Here is a 17,283-nt window from a genome sequence, read left to right on the forward strand (position 1 = left end):
ATAACACATCTAACTTTAAGTCGTCATTAAATCTACAATGCAAGCACAGAAAACAAAAAATAGTTGTGTTCGGACATAATCTAAAGTTATGAATCCAATCTGAGGCTCTGAGAATAGAATAATCATATAAAAATGTTTAAGTTTTTCTGTGTGACATCAAATGATTTTAGTCTTCGTATACTTAAGAAATAAGTCCCCTTATAAAAATTTTAGTTCAGGCTGACTGTTTTAAATTTTTTCGAAAAACTAAAGGCTAGATTGTTCTTAATTTGCTCTTAAATTAATAGGGCGTAAGCAGTGCGATTGCTATCTTTTTCGCTCTAGATTTCAGGCCCCATTCGCTGACATATTGAGTGAGACAGCCTTATTTTGCTGACAAATTTGAAAATTCACCAAAAAAGCACCCAAACACGGCTAAAGTCCTCGTTTATGAGATAGAACGTTGTTCAAAATTGCATTTTGCAGTAGCTCAGCCTCGGCTTGTTCTTAATTTGTCCCTAACTTTAGACCCAATTTTGAGGCTCGTGTTCTTATCAAATCGTTTTTATAAAAAGAGAGTGTAGTAAATGTCAAAGAAACATCTAACGAATTACTTAATTACGAGTATTATAATGAAAACGAGTTTTTACAATGAAACACACAAATGATGCTCGAGAGAACTTCAGCTCGTAAATTTTAAAGCTTCTGCTCGAAAGAACTTCTACTTTTCCATTTTAAAGGCGTCGAGCCTTGGCTTCGTAGATGCAAGCTTCAAATGAAATTTTAAAACATTTGGAGGAATGTTTTGTTTAAAGTATGATTACCGTAAAGGAAATAAATATCTGTGATGTTTAATTAATGTGTCCTACGGTAATAGAATAGGAAGCCGGCAAAATAAGGGGCTCACGGTTTGTTTTAACTTTTGACATAAAAAACTCTTCGTCTTTATCTCGGCTAACAGCGAAGCATACATATATTTGTTGATAAATCTAGTAGAAGACTTGAAGTATACTTTTTTGTAGAAGGTCTGTCATATGTCTCTAACAAGCTTTTGACTGCAATCCATAGGGTCCAACGTAAATGCATAGGTTTTGATGAAATTCGATAGTTCTTATCTATTTCCATTTACAATGTCAAAAGAAGTGTGTCTGGAGAAGAATTCAAGTGAACCTTTTTAAATTCTGCATTAGGAGTTCCTCAGGGCTCTGTATTTGGTCCCATTTTATTCAGCTACTTTATAAATGATCTCTTTTTTTAAAGCAGGCAACTCTTCATTAAAATGTCGATGCTGATACACTTGCTCCTTTTTCGAAAACCATGTCCGAACTTGCCAGGGGTTGTGAGGACAAAACCAATGTCGCTTCAACGTGGCTCAAACAACATGCAATGATTTCAAACCGTGAAAAGTTTCATGCTTTGTCGTTAAGAAAGGATCAGAAAGATTCGAGTGCAACAAATCTCTAACTTTTGACCGTCTTTTAGAATTTTGTTCAATTAAGCCGCTTTAGAATATTAAAAAGTTACATGACCGTTCACTCAGATTTTCTTGCAGCGGTCAAATAATGATTTATTCCAATAGACAGGAAGATGTTCTGTGAAAGTTTTGCTCCAAAAACTATTTACATTGAATTATAAATGCTTCGTATGCAGATTTCCCCGCAATTACTCGAGAAATTCAATTAAATGCATATAAGACCAGATAAAGTAACCTTTGGTTCAAACAGTCTTTTGTTCACTGGGCCTCAAATATGGAATGGTTTATCCAACAAAATGAAATCGGCTGAAAACTATAAAAGCTTCGATCTTGTGTCAAACAATAAAATGGCCAATATTTTCAATCAAAAACCTGAAGATGTTTTGATTTTCTCAAATAATTTATTTCACAAACATTTTGATTTCATTCTATTTTAGCTAACTTTATATATCCCCAACAAATGATGGTGTTGAGGACACGGAGAACAATTTTCTGCTCTGCCATACTTATGATGTAAATAGACGTGATCTTCTCAACAGTGTACATGCGATATTGTTGCCTCATGGTTTGTTAAATCTTTCAAAAAAGAGCTACTAAAAGTCATCCTTCATGACCATGAACGGTTAGCATTTGATCTAAATGCAACAATCCTTACGGCAACATTGAAGTATATCCAGGCCTCCAAACAGTTGGAACAAAATGCAGGAACAAAAATCTTTAAATCTCACCTCTATTTATTTCTTTTGTGTTTATTTAATTACAAAATCGTTTTTTAATATTATGATTTACGTATATGTCTATTGCTACGGGGTAGTCACTGTATATTGCTCTTCCTGACCGTCCTTGTAATGTAGTATAGTAGTTTTCGTTTGTAACATTATATTTGTAACTTTTAATATCGAATTAAAAAAGTGATAACGGACTATGCTTGAAACGTCCTTTTATTAGTAATCTATAATTCATTCTTAGCGCAATTTACTTAAATTCATTGTTATTTCATGTTCATAGTGCAGATGATATGTGACAGTAACAGTATAATGTGGTTTCACGCAGGGGTATAACGTTACAAAGCTTTCTATGTATTTTGTCAAAATTGGTTTTGCTATGGTTTAACCCAGTATTGTAGTGCTATGTAAAAGAGCAATTGGATACTCTCATTGGGCAATGGCTCCCTCTCTCAATGTTTAAAATATTTAGATCTTCTCTTCTCTCTCTTTCGTTAGAATTTATTTATTTATTAAATCGTTTTTTAATATTGTGATCTACGTATATATCTAGTGCTAGAGGGGAGAGCTCCTCCTGGCCGTCCTTCTAATGTAAAATACACTCATTTTTTTATAAGAAACAAAGGTCGATGTTGAGTACTCCAGTCTCTTAATGTTCTGGAAATTTCAATACTCATTTAAGAGTTTCTTAATTATGATGTCATGAATGATGTTATGAAATGTTCGTGACCTTTTTTTACGTCAAGAGATTCGCTTCCGTTCTGACGCTGTATTTAGACGTGGGAAGTATGTTTTTATCCCTTGTGTCTTAAGTTCTAGGCTAACAGGGCAATCTTGTTCTTGGATTTTACAAAATTTTATTGTTCTCTGTTTTATCACGATTTAATAGTTTCTTAATTTCCTTCTTTGAGTACTGAAGTTTCTTAATTTTTTCTGACTGTCCAGCACTCGTTTCTTTTAGCCAGTTTCTTATAAAAAAAGTGTAGCAGTTTTCGTTCGGTATAATTTTAGGCAATCTGTTTGTAACTTTCAATATCGAATTAAAAAAAGTGATAACGGACTATGCTTGAAACGTCATTTATTAATAATCTATAATTTATTCCTTGCACAATTTACTTAAATTCATAGTTATTTTATATTCATAGTGCAGATGATGTATGACAGTAGCAGTATTATATGGTTTAACGTAGGAGTAAAACGCTACGAGCAGTTGGGGCGCCAGAGGGGCAAGGGGCTACATAACCCCGTTGGAGCTGCGTAGCCCACCCGTCGGAAGATATACGAAGACAATCTATAATTTTGTCGGAGCAAGATTTTGCTACCGTTTGTAAAGTTTTTAAGAAAAAGAAGGAGTAACGGTTACAATTACGGAATTACCCCTGAGTTCAAATGTACAAACTGGTAGCTCTCAAGTAATTTACACACAATATCGGAGAGCTCGACTCTCTCTTTGGGCATACCAAACGGCAATCGGACTATCAATATAAGTAAAATTCTTAAAGACCACTGGGACGTAATTTTAAAAAATAAAAAACTAAAACACTTATGGAAACAGCTCTCTATACTAGCATTAAAAAGACCTAAAAACATTGGAGATCTAATAACCTACACTTTAGGAAACATTGGTGACACCCCCCCCCCCCCCCTCAAGAGTTCTGAATCTTTTCTTAACTTGGCAGATTCGGGATTTTTGGTGTTTACTCGGCAAACTCGGCGGTGGCATTAATTAAAAATCGATGATAGTCGATGGTATATTTGATTGTTTTTTCTTTCGTTTCGATTTTATCCTCGTCACTCATTGGCTAGCGCCACCACTTGCTACAAAGCTTTCTTATTTGACAAAATTTTTTGCTATGGTTTGTAGTGCTTTATGAAAGAGCAATTGGATACTCTCATTGGGCAATGGCTCCCCCTCTCCATGTTTCCCAGAGTTTTTCAAAAGAGGTGTTTCATCGGTTACTGATTGCACTCAAGGCCAACGCCCAGGGCAGTTGTCCCCTGCCATCGAAAAATTTAGCTTTTTTCTTAACATTGATTTGTTGTTCCTCTGTATCCTGGCACTTTGTCCCATTGATTCCTTGACTTCAGTCGACCCTTCCCTCCTTCATAGTTCAGTAAACGCTTCAGCCTTCCTCCAGAAGATTATTTGCACTTTTTACCATTCTCAAAATTGTCCTTCTATGTTTTGAGCAACGGTTTCCCTTCACTTCAGGCTAAGATTTCCTAGAAATGGAATTGAAGTAATATATTCTATGGTTTGGTCTTAATTCTTTGTCAAGAAAAAGAAAACTTCAAGCACAACAGTAATTTCTTTTTACTTTATATGCTATTGTGAGGTTTTACATGGCCTTCCTTAAAACTACTGCAGCGATAGACAACATTTATCTGCGTTTCTCTGGCTTACAGTTGCGGAACCGTCATGTTTACTGTACTCTGCCCTCCCTCTCCTCAATTTGACTTGACTATGCTGAGAAAATGAATGTTAATAGAAGAACTTTCTTCTTTAAAGCCTACTTTTGGAGAATTCTTGGTAGGCGAAAGGGATGAAATGTATTTCGCCGTTAGTATACCAGCCACGAAGCTACAGAAGGGAGGCTGGGCTGTGCCCCCCTAAATGAAAATTTTGACAACAACTTGCCCCCCTGGCTACAGTTTTTCCAAACGATATTTTGAAAATTTGACATATTTATAATTCCATGACCTTGATTTAGTCCAAATATATCTGTTTGATATATATCTGTTTTCTTGTTTTAAAGCCTGCCCCCCTCAGGTATAGTTCTTGCTCGAGTTTGCCCCCCCCCCCTCCCCATAGCCGACATCTGCAGCTACGTGGTTGTAATATACAAACTGAGATTTAGGCTTTTGAAGCAAGTTTAGGCTTTCGGTCGTTAAGAGAACGCTTTTGGCAATGTGGCTAGAAAGCTCAAGGTTTTTCACATGTTGTCCTTCATTAAACACAACAATTGCTACAAGAAGGAAACGTTGATTGCTGACAGCACTCCAGTCTCTTAATGCTGCAGTGATTTTCAGCACTCTTTGGTTCTCAAGAGCTTCTTAATACACATGTTATTTATTTTACATATAAAGTCCTTAATTTATTTTTTTCGAAGATCATGGAACAGTTCCATTATTTTCGATTCTTTCATGTAAGGAAAGTTATGGTCACTTTAAGTCGTATATTAGTATTACATATCATAATTGCAATATCTTGGATATGGAAATAAAGGCCCCCTCTCCCACCAGAGTAAAAGTTGTATCTCTGTCTTTGCGCCATATCTCTGGAAATCTGTGAAATAAGTTTTTGGTACCGCAAAATTTCAAGATGGAACGAAATAGCGGAAACATACCATACTTTCTGTCACTGTCACTGCAGCAAATACTGATGAACTATTGCAACTTGTAAAAATTAACACTAAAAAATGTCTTAATTGGTTTAAATCTAATGAAATGATTGCAAATCCTTCTAAAATTTTAGCTATCACAATCGGCAGCAAAGATAAATGCATAAATGAGTTTGAAATTGACCAAGAATTTGCAATTAAAATAGAGAATAACGTTACTTGCTTGGTGTTCAGATTGATGAAAATTTCAGGTTGACGCTCATATCGATAAGATCTGTAAAAAAGCAACAAAACAGTTAAATTCTTTACAAAGACTGGCAAGATTTATGGGCGACAGAGAATAAAAGATAATTATGAATTGATTTATACTTTGTCACTTCAATTATTGTCCATTGATATGGATGCTATGTGGTAAAGGAAGTCAGGATAAGCTAGAGAAAATAAACAAGAGGGCATTAAGACTAGCCTATTCTGACTATTCATCTTCTTAAAAGATTTACTTGCTAACTCAAAAGAAACTACCATACATGTCCAATCAGTTAGAATTTTAGCGCTCGAAGATTGTAAAACACTTAACAACCTTAATCCTGTTTTCATGAAAGACTATTTTGTACCCAAACAACAGGTCATAGCCTTCGACTCAAAATCCCCTTGACATTTCAAGAGCCAGAACTACCAATAATGGTATCAGATCATTAAGTTTTCAATGGCCTAAAATCTGGAATTCACTCCAGGAATCAATAAAGACAGCACAAAATACTAGACAATCTAAGAATTTGATCAAAACTTGGTTCCTTGAAAACAAGTGCGCATGCTCATTTTGCAGTAAATGAACTGTTTTTTTGCAATCCTTGAAATTGCTTCATGTTAGTCTTAATTAGTGTATATTCACTATTGTAGAAACTAACATTAAATAATCTACAATACAATACAATACAATACTTAAGTACTTTTCGTCTCACACTTTAGAGTATAAACGTCAGATAATGACCAAAGGTCAGCTGATAACTTATATCCAGGTTGGGATCGAAAGTAATGCGATCGAATCAAAGCGTCTTTCTTTCTCTCATGTTGAACGTAGAGGGGGCCTGACAGCTTTCTCTATATTGTATACAAAATAAACGTTTTAGTTCAGTTGTTTTCGTTTGGATGGTTCCTTAATATCAATATTTCTTTACCTTTCAAATTTTTTCTAGAGTTGAATCATCTTCCGATCTCTACTTGTTATTTGAGAAGAAAAATCTTGAAAATAATGAATTTAAAGTGGGAAATTTTGCCAGCATTTATTGAGTTTTCAGTGATGAAGAGGTCATACATGAATGTTTAAATGTTTAAAAGTAATTTCGGTCCTATCAATGACTTTTTCCTGGCAGAAAATTAGCCATGATATTTTAGAGTTACTTAGAAAAACAAGAGGCTGGGCATCTTCCCTTTCTACAGCCCTGATTTCAACGTGTTCTTTCTGCTTATGTGGTCAAAATAGAAAAACTTTAAAAGAGATTTTTGCAGTCCTTGCCTCAAGGCCTCAATGAGATTTTGGAGATTTCCAACTGGTTTTGCTGTACTCACTGATTACGCTCTCCCATGAGACTGCTTCTGTGCAGGAGCATCCATTATTTTTGGTCGCATCTTCAATTGTCCAATTAACAATAGAAACGAATGCTATTGGTCTATTCTCCCAACTCTGTGATTTGATTGGATCAAAGGAATTTAGTACCAGGCTGAGGTTGCATTCGCACGCCCATGAGCTTTCACCGAAGGAAAACACAACGACAATTATTTCGCTTTAAATATTAACTAATTTGAAAATGTATTAAGTAGATGACATTAAAAATGGCTGAGGATCAAGGCATTAATCCCACGAACAACATAGATTCTCCGAATAGCATTCCTGCAGAAACGAAATCCAGCAAGGCCGATGCCAAACGAAGACAAAAGCAGGAGAAAAAGAAGTCCAAAAATGTATATGTTTGTGAAGTTTGTCTCCTTGATGGAACCGAACTGTCTATTGAAGTTGAGGTATTCCTTTTTTCGTTTTAAAGTATCTACAATTTGATTTGAAATGTTGCCATCTACGCTAGTTGCCAAGCTTCATTTTCCACATGTCTCCTGACAACAGACAAGTTAGAAACAAAGTATCTTTCCAGTCAGTCAACTTACTCGGGATCACACATGTTGTTTAAATTGGTGCCTAAACACAAGCTAACTCTAACTAGCCCTTCCAAGTCACACACCCCGTTTAGATCAGTGACTGATCATCATGACACGAAGATTGCCTAACATCTTCATCACGTTTTTCGTAATGAAACTTGTTTACTTTCGACGAAGTGTCGATTACAAATATTCAGCCAGGAGCCGAACAGCGCTCCATAAATGGATGGGATTAAATATCAGTCTCTTAATTGCGAAAGTATATGTTGTTGCAGAGACTCTTTCAAATTATTTCAGAATTGTTGCTAACCCGCACAGTTAAAAAAGGAAGTGAAATATTTCGTGTCACCACCTCGCAACTGGTGAACGCCAGAATATTTCGTTGCAATAAATATAGCAGGCGTGTGTTTCATTCAGGAACGCGATTTCAGAACCGCATGGGTTCTGTCAATAGAAGAACAAGATGACAAGTCCCTTTAGGAAAACATCCCTTTCTTGATTGTGTTTCCTTTCAACAGTATTATGACTTATTTCCTTTTAAAAACTGATTCATTTTCTGTCAATGCCTAGCTGTTGAAAATACTGATATCCCCAGAGTCAAACAACATTCACATTCATATGTTTTATTGTAAGTATTTTGAATAGTCAAATTAACCTAACTATTTCTTCAGTAAGATCATAATGGGCTTATATCATCACTCTGGAAGCAAATCTGACAAGATACTTCCAAGAAGCTCAATTTTTACGCTTAGCCCCTCAATTTTGATTTTATTGCATTGGATGGGTCATATAATAATGGGGACCAAAATGATTCTCCCACTACAAAATCTTGGAGTATTTATTGTTTGGCCGCTTTTTGTGAGGAACAAAACTCATACTTTTTCAATGACAATTCACAGTAATATTTCTGTTTTATTATGCAGTGTTTCTCAGAAGTTTTTGTTTCTCAGAAATTTTATTTTGCTTTTAGTAAGTAGCAGATGTCTGGTTTGTGAATAAAAATAATTAAGTATGTTCTACATGGTTGACAAGAAGGATTTTTGATTACTTCAATATTTATGCAAACAGAAAAATATTCATTTATTGCAATTAATACATATTTTAAAAAAGCATCAAAAAGTTGAAATGTATATATTCTAGAGCACTTTTGTCAAAGACACTTTAAATATAGTTTTCTTCAGGCAGATAGAGTCTAAAACAATTCTGACTTACTATTTATTTTACCATTTTGTTTTCTGTATTTATTCAAAATATAATGTTGTTCTATTCAGTGGTTGCACAACATTAAATAACTGGACAACCTTACAAGTTCTTTTTGAAATTCACAAGTTATTCCTGGGACAGGGCTAAGTTGCACTTTCTAGTTAAAATGGCGAAACAATCTTATGTTCATTGCATGTCAAACAGTTGTTATCATGAACTCTAGGAGACTAAGCGAACAGAATCTGTTGTCTTAGCAACCCTTCCCAATGACTTGATAAAATCACAATACACTGTAAATGTTATCAGTATAGTCTTATTCAATTGATAGTAACCAAACAATGAACATGCCATCTTTAACCATTGTTAGCATAACACAATTATAATGGATGTCTCAGTCAGCTGCTATCTAATGAAGCTGAATTAATGTTGTATAAGGCCTGTTCAAACCGTCTCTTCACTGTTTATAGCATCAGCTGACAAACTCTTCTTTTTAACTGTGATACTGTATGAATAACAGAAGAAATTGAGCTTTTTAAGAAGTAGGACAGGTGTAGGTAATTTCCAGAGTTTTTGTTGAGTGGCCTTTTTTGTCTACTTTCAAACTCAAGAATTTTTTACTTCTGAGGTTAATGTCCTGTGTCATACCATTTGGCATTGCCACCTCCAAACTCCCATAATTCTGCCTCTGCATATAATTGATTTTGAGCACAGAATCAAATTGGACTTATCTTACATAAAGACTTGCCAGGTCTAGATTACCCTTATGCTTGGAGATCCATGAATGTCATCAAATCTTTATTACATGTTAAGCTTTATTAAGACTAAGTATTGAAAGTCAAAAGTCAAGTCTTGTAATTGAGCTGCCATGAACAAAATAAATGGATACATGTAAAGTTTTGCGAAACCTTTGGTATAGAAAATAAGATTAGATGCCAAAAGAGCTCAGTCCCCTAAGTAGCAAAATTAGGTCCTAACATTAATTGCAATAAAACTCAAGTTTGCATATTTATTAGCTCTCACTGTTGATCTTCATAAACTGACATGAACAGGTGCAAATATTTGTTGTCTATGAAACATGTTTGTGCAGTCTATATACAATTATGTTTCAATTATTCAAACCACATCTTCCTACCTGACAGATGTCGCCTGCCTTGCTCTGAAAAATAGGCTTTGTTTATCAGATGAAGCCCTGTATGAAGACTCTGATGAAGCCCTGTATGCCGGGGCAAAATATTAGTATACTCTTAAATTAAATTTATTTTGAGAATTTATTTCGTGACATTGGATTCTCGTTGTGGTATTGCTTTGTTCCTGTATACCTTTGTTTATCAGGCCTGGCCATTTCAGGAGAGCCATAGCTGTCGCTCTCCTCCAGGCTCTTCTCAAATGCTAGAGGTGGGCTACAGATTGCTGTCCTAAATTGCTCTAAAGTGCAAATTGCTTTCCTTGAAATCAACTTTTCATTCGTTTCTATTCTTATTTATCTACAAATTCTCAACTGGAATTACTAGGAGTGCTGTTTACTGCTCCCCTATTAAAAGTTTCATGGCCAGGCTTGCTGTTAATGTATTTTTCTGATAAAACACCTGTTCCCAGCTGTTTTTCAGTTGCTGATATAATAGAACAATTATGCTTATTTCACTGAACCACACAAATAATGGCAGTTGAATAAATATTTTTTTATTTCTGTCTAATTGTTTGGAAATGTCCAAAATAATAATTTGATACCAATGATATAAATCTGCCAACATTGCAACAGTATTTCAACTCAAAAATTACCATTGCCAAATACTACAGAGATTTCTTGGCACTGAATAAGAATTGCCAAAATGGAACTGGCTTGGTCACATAGTCAATTGCTGGCAAGAAATAAATCCCCCTGTAATGCCAAAACATATTGTTTTACCAATGTAGCGTCATATGAAGAAAGTAATACAACTTTGCCATTCTTGTAACATAAATAGCTTTTCAAATTGATGTCAGCTGTGATTCACCCACTTCTTGGCTTTATTCCTAGCAAAACAAATTTTTTATATTTACTAGCAGTTGTCCCTTCTAACAACACCCTGCATTAATGAAATGTAGATTCAAAGGCAACTTAGCAAGCCATGTTTTCCTTTTAATGTATGTAAGTGTGGGAGTTGGCAATTAATGTATATAGTTATCTTTCATGTTGACAGAAAAATACTCCTGGTGGTGGTGGAATGAACAGTTGATATGAACCATTATTGCAGGTCAAATGTGTTTGGTGGGGGGGGGGGGCAAGTCTAATTTTTTGATAAGATGGCGTCACATTTCCCCCATTGTTCTAGAATGAAAGACCATTGTGCTCCATAATTTAAGTGGCAATGTCCCCCCCCCCATCCCCAGTGTCCACCATTGCATTATTGTATCAGGCCACCATCATTTTTTAAGAATAATTTTTAGGCTTATAGAAACTACCATTTAAGCATATGGCATTGAGATTGTCATTTGATCATTGTTGACTTCCGATTGCAATACTTGCTAACTTGTTGTTGAAAGGTTTTGCAGTTTGTAAGTGATAAACGCAACCCTCAACTTTCAACAATTTGGTAAATTTTCAAACTTTTTGGCCCAATCAGCACCACCCACAACACATACCATTTTTTGGCTAAAACTGTGAAAATTTTTAAAGATTGTTTGCTTAGAGTATTGCTTCATAAATTTTGTCTAGTGAAACCCTTTGTTTCCATACTTGTACATTTGCCAGCCCAAAGAAGCTTTGCTTTGGCAAAATTAAATTATACTGAATAGTAAGCCTTAATGATGTTAGGATAAACATAACCAGCCCCAAGCCTTATCAACCCAAAAGCTATCGGAGAAACCTGTGCATTAGAACTAAATTACCACGCCCATACTTTTCGTTCGAACCCCCTGTAAGATATTGCTTGAGCTCCGCCCCTTTTGCTGTCCGATTTAGAATGTTTGTTTAGTAAAAACAACTTCCCAAAAAACAGAAACGTAACGCGATGATTAAAAATGAAAATTGCGGTTTCAATCGCGTAATGTGCAGTGGTTTGTCACAATGAAGCGATTATTTGCTAAGAAAAACACCTAAAAAGCAACCTGTCGATACCAGTCGACTATGAAGCTTGCCCGGGTGCGACAGATTGACATTATTTGACGGCCTAACAGAAATGCTGCAAACTCTTTGTGGCAGTTGGAATCTAGGGTGCCCTATTGGAAAAATTTTGCAAAAAGGTTTCCGTTGTTGCTTAGTGTTTTGCAAACATTTACTTGAATTTCCCGCTAAAGCCGACAAGGGCTTCGATAACCCCAGTTCCGACTGGCAAGATTGGGTTTCGGGCTGAGGCTTTTTTCAGTGAGAGGCTAGCGGCACCCCGAAACGCTAGGCCACTGAAATTCGATACTTGGGAGAAAGCATCCATTTTCACCCATGGTGTTGAACACCTGCTACAAAGCATCCTCATGGTACTGCGAGTTAATTACAAACATGCTATAAACAACTGGTATTAAGCATATATTAAGTGAGAACCTAGAAAACACCTTGTGTTATGCACATTTTGCTCACAAGGTTTCGTACAAGATTACTGTATTTTACTAGTAGGAATAGTTGTTGATGAGCAGGAATAATAGCCTGGGCATCTGAAGCTTTTAATGCTACGTACTGAGTTTTTGAACTGTTGTACTTGAGTTTTTTGTTTGTAATTGGCAGTAAGAGTCAGTTTCCCTTTTTTGTTTGCAATACATAGCGTTGCTTAAAGACCTGCTCCCTGTTTGCTTTGTAAGTTATGTGACTGTGATGTCAGAACAACAAACTACCCATAATCACGAAATCGAATCGCCTCTAGTTATCACCTCTTTTCACCTGACAATTTTAAGCATTTTTCCATCCCATATTTGAAAGACAAGCTCATTTTTTGCATCTACAATGGTCTACAAAGACCTTGATTTTTTTTGCATTTTTTGCCTGCTTGAAAGCTTAACACGAGAGTTCTCATTGAATGTTTTTTTACCGTAACCATGAATTCCTGTTTAATATTTTTGTAATTAGTTAAGCTGCCCATATAATATATGTTGTTAACTTTAGTCTCTTTTCCACTCCGTCGGAACTTGGTTTTTCATATCGAGGCTCATGTGGCATAAGAACATCGCCTAAGAATAGTCTAGACCCGGTTTTGTAAGAGCTTCTTATTGTTCAACTGTTTACAGGTCGTCTGGGGCTGTTTTGACCTGTTAAAACAAAGAGATACAGAATTGAAAATTTTTACAGCTTTCCTCAACGCCATTATCCTCGACATTAGCGGCAGGGTAACGGTGACGTGTGGACGCCTCACTGCCTTAGTCCTCGTCCCTTTTCCTATTCTTTCTCGTGGCTTCGCAGCTTTTTAATATTCACCGAAAGAAGATACTTAATGTGCCTTGCCAAGTAGAGGGCAAAGGGGAACCTTGCCACCCATTTTCCAGCAAGACAATTTGTTTTTATCCGATATCAATACAAATTTATTTTAACCTATGGCCCCTCAATTTCATTGTTCAATGCGCCGTTCTTGTTTCTGCTGTGAACATTTGAGCACTCTTACACCGAACAACCAGCAATGGATGGTAGAGCGTGCGGGCGCTTGGCAGTGCTCTGTATATTATGTTTGCGAAGACCCAACAATCGCCTTGGTTTAATGTACTCAAAGGATTTGTAGTAGTCTCTGGGATTAGCCTAATTCTAAAAGTATTCCGTAATAGTCGATTTCAGGATCAGGGTAAGATTAGAATCCTTAGGCTAATGGTGCTTTGATCAACATGATCGTCATACAAACGAAATACCATTTTGAAAAAGATCACCAGATGTAATATTGGTAGAAATATTTTGTATTCATAAGAATCAAAATCATAATGATCCAGAACTTGTATCTTATCAAACGAATCCTCTCCAGCGATTTAATTGTTCTGTAACAAAGCAAAAGCGCTATTCTAGCATTCTTAAAGTTCTAGCCGACTAGTATTGTTTGAGGCCATATTTGTGTGGCTGAAAAGAACCGTGCCCTTGAAATCTGGTTCCAGAATTTTTTCATTGAATACCAACTGTCTATTTTAATGCCATATATTAGTGTGTGTGGTTGCTTGGCACTCTGGTTCCAGAAATTAGCTTGCGTGCCTTAGATAGATTCGCCTGACGATAAATACAATTTTTAATTTTGCTTTATGCCCATCTAATATAATGGACGTGATATTTATCTTTCTTCATACTTAGAAACCGACTGCAATTCGTGTAAACCTAATTTCCCTTTTTATTTTTTAATTTTTTTTCAGTTTCAGGGTTTATCGGATCCCGTCGTTTTTTTCATCGATTTTTGCGTCCTCTTTTTCGTCGTCTGTCTCACAATTGCATCGTTTTATCTTTTAGAAAAATTCGCACGGAGAAGTTCTGTTTTCAAAAGTTGTAGAGAATCTAGACATAGTTGATAAGGAATATTTTGGCCTACGGTTCGTGCAGGACAACAGTCCAACCAAGGTACTGATGTTTCTTTACATTCAATTCTCAATATTTCTCACATATTCAGTTGCAAATAAGTCTGTAATTAATGGTTGTATTTCTTTTATCTAATAACTTAATGTTAAAAATTATGTACTATCAACGCTTCTTCAAAGATGGTTGGCGTAAACGTGTTTTAATGTCTATGAATCTTTTGCAACTTGGGCTTTTACATAAGATCCTAGTGGGAAATGGTGAATTAACGTTATAGGTGTTTCCCAAAAGGATTTCTCTCCACTTGTGTCTCGATAAATATCACCTCTAGATTAGTTTCAGCTGTTTTTCTAAATGCAGCAAAATCGTATTTGGACCATTTTGTACGACCATTAAAGGCCCCACTTTCTTCTTCTGTCCTGGAATAAGTTTTCCTGGATTCTTTTTATGTGATCATTTACTTTTCAAACTGATAAAAGAATTACTTTTATTGGACTGCTTTGCTTTTGCCTCCAGCTCATTCGATTTCCCATTTTTTGCAGTGCTGGTTGCAACACCGCAAGCCGATCAAGAAACAGCTAAAAAGTGAGTCGAGTTTACTAATAATATTCGATAGACAGTGAAAATTCGATAGAACAGCGTTGTCGTCAATTGATGGTCTCATCTTCAATCGATCTCTTTGTCTCGTTTTCTTTTGTCTGTCGAGAAACATGAAGCGAATCGCATTATCATCATATAAGACGTTCTGGAGATTAACTATAGCAACAGGCCTTAAAAATGTACTGTTTCCAACGACGTTGCATAACGCACTGAATGTTTCAAGCTATAAGTCCAAAGCTTCTGACCGCATTGTCTTTCCAAAAACATAATTTCGGTATAATGTTTGAATTTTGCTTTGAACTTTTCGTAGCCACGCAAACCTTCTTTTTGCTTGCCAAAAGTATGCTGTAAACAGACAATCCTACTGTTAATGTTTTCTGAATATCGACCCCCTGAAGACAGTGATCAGTGTTTGATCGAGGTAGCAATTTTTTATGATCTGCCGGGGGTGAGACAAAAGATCCGGCTCGTTTGTCCAGCTACAATCTTGTTTCTTGCAAGTGTTCATAAATTGCATAAAATGTCGGCTGTCTGTTTCTGTTTTAATCATCATCCATATCTATTCATTCATATCTCAATAGATTATCGCTGTTAAATAGGCTCATTTGAATGTTCAAGTGATTTTCTTGTCAGATTCTTTATCCAAATCCTTTTAACTCCCCCAAAATCGTCCACATCTTTTGGTCTGTTCACTAAAGCTTGTTTGACCTCGTTTTGCTACAACTTTTAAAAGGATCGATAAAGTTCACCCGAGAGTGAACTTTAAACGTAGACAATGTGTAATTCTCAGACGAAGTAGCAAGTACTATCCTTCAGTGGCATACTTGATATTGTCAACTACCTACTTTTTGTACCTATTTTTTATATGTACGCTGTCCTGTGGCAGATCGTTAACTTTCAATACCAGTGCTAATAAAGGAGATTTTGATTGTTACTTTCATCAGATCAATCATACTTGACTTCTGCTCTTTATTCAATCTTTTAGAAAAAGTTTCTTTACAGTCAAAGCTTTCAAAGCATTTTTCACCAGATGTAGATTTTAGGCAATAGAATTTAGTGGCTCAAAGCAACAATTCCAAATATTTTACTATTTTGTCCTCCTTTTCTGTATTCTCATTTACCTTTTCCATTTTTTGTTTGTTTATATTGATTTGTATAAACATGTCCCAGACATTTCGTGTGCCAATAAATATGTCGGTTTTCGAATTATGTCCATAAAATGACCTAAACATTGGACTAACAATGAATAGAATAAACCTATTGTCCAGATATTCATTTATTTAATCGGTGTTGCTTGTATTTCTCAGTTGATTTTTTACCAAACCATCCATCTGTTTTTTAGTTGGCGAGCTCAAGTTCCAGTTTGCTGTGAAATTTTATGAGCCTGAACCAGGAAAACATCTAGATGAATATACGAGGTATCCAATCAGTTCAATGTTCTTAATGTATTCCTTTTCATTTTTACCCATTGTTTGTTTAACGCTACCAGTTATAGATAGCCATACCTATAGGCCTATAGGCCTTCGAATTTTTTGTAATTGTTATGTACATTCACTAACTATGAAATTCCTTGTGAGTTGACTTGTGGTCAAATTTTCGGGTGGCCATCCCGTATGGTTTGGAACTTTATTATAATCTTGTATATATTTTAACTAGTCTTGTTTTGTCGACAGTATATTTTACTCCCTATGTTTCTATATTTTCCTTTAGATTCGGTTTATAAGTCTGTAGTTTTTTGTTTGTAAGTGACGTCCCGGTCGCATAGATTCCCCTAACAACGACTTCCCCTTTTTGTAATTGACTTCTCCATTCCATAGATACTTGTTGTACCTGCAACTTCGTGAAGACATTGTATATGGAAGGTACGTTAAGTCTCTCAACACTTTTATCTGAAAGTTAGCAAAACCGCTGATTTGAATATTGAGTGAAGAACTAATGGCGATGACACTAGGACTTCTCTACGGACCCAGATGAATTTGTTTGCTATGACGTAAAATTTTTGATAAGGTACAAAAGTCGCCCAAAGGAACACAAAACTTCAGTATTGCATATACTGCAAATGTTAATATTTTAGCCAGAACGTTTGGCATCAGGGCAGTGGCATGCTCCGACAGGACATGAATGGGGAACGAAAACTCAGATTTTGGGATAGTTGGAGGGCCATGGTACCTTCTGATAGAAGATGGTACCTGATGATGATAATGATCTTTGGCATCACATAGCATATTTTGGTATTTAGTCTATATGTTCTAATTAAGTTTTCTCTTCTCATTTCTAGACTTCATTGCCCAACAAGAACCTACGTTTTACTAGGATCATTTACAGCTCAAGGTATACCCGCACATCAATATTCCCTTTTTGAAT

The 17,283-nt window shown here is 35.8% G+C and overlaps 1 protein-coding gene across 3 annotated transcripts in view; it reads left to right on the top strand.

The window, feature by feature from the left end:
* Nucleotides 1-7,223: 7,223 nt before the first annotated feature.
* Nucleotides 7,224-17,283, top strand: part of LOC135689063 (uncharacterized) — a 30,379-nt gene continuing 20,319 nt past the window's right edge. The window contains exons 1-6 of one of the 3 annotated variants that reach the window (XM_089110150.1): nucleotides 7,224-7,538; nucleotides 14,257-14,364; nucleotides 14,862-14,904; nucleotides 16,262-16,337; nucleotides 16,737-16,781; nucleotides 17,198-17,250. In XM_089110150.1, coding sequence (XP_088966276.1) covers nucleotides 7,341-7,538; nucleotides 14,257-14,364; nucleotides 14,862-14,904; nucleotides 16,262-16,337; nucleotides 16,737-16,781; nucleotides 17,198-17,250 — 523 coding nt within the window. In that variant the 5' untranslated portion in view covers nucleotides 7,224-7,340. The remainder of the gene's footprint in view (nucleotides 7,539-14,256; nucleotides 14,365-14,861; nucleotides 14,905-16,261; nucleotides 16,338-16,736; nucleotides 16,782-17,197; nucleotides 17,251-17,283) is intronic. The other 2 variants (XM_089110151.1, XM_065206167.2) reach the window with 2 other exon arrangements.

Source organism: Rhopilema esculentum, chromosome 9 (genome assembly GCF_057945365.1).
Source record: "Rhopilema esculentum isolate cy_ngs chromosome 9, ASM5794536v1, whole genome shotgun sequence".
NCBI classification, from domain to species: Eukaryota; Metazoa; Cnidaria; class Scyphozoa; order Rhizostomeae; family Rhizostomatidae; genus Rhopilema; species Rhopilema esculentum.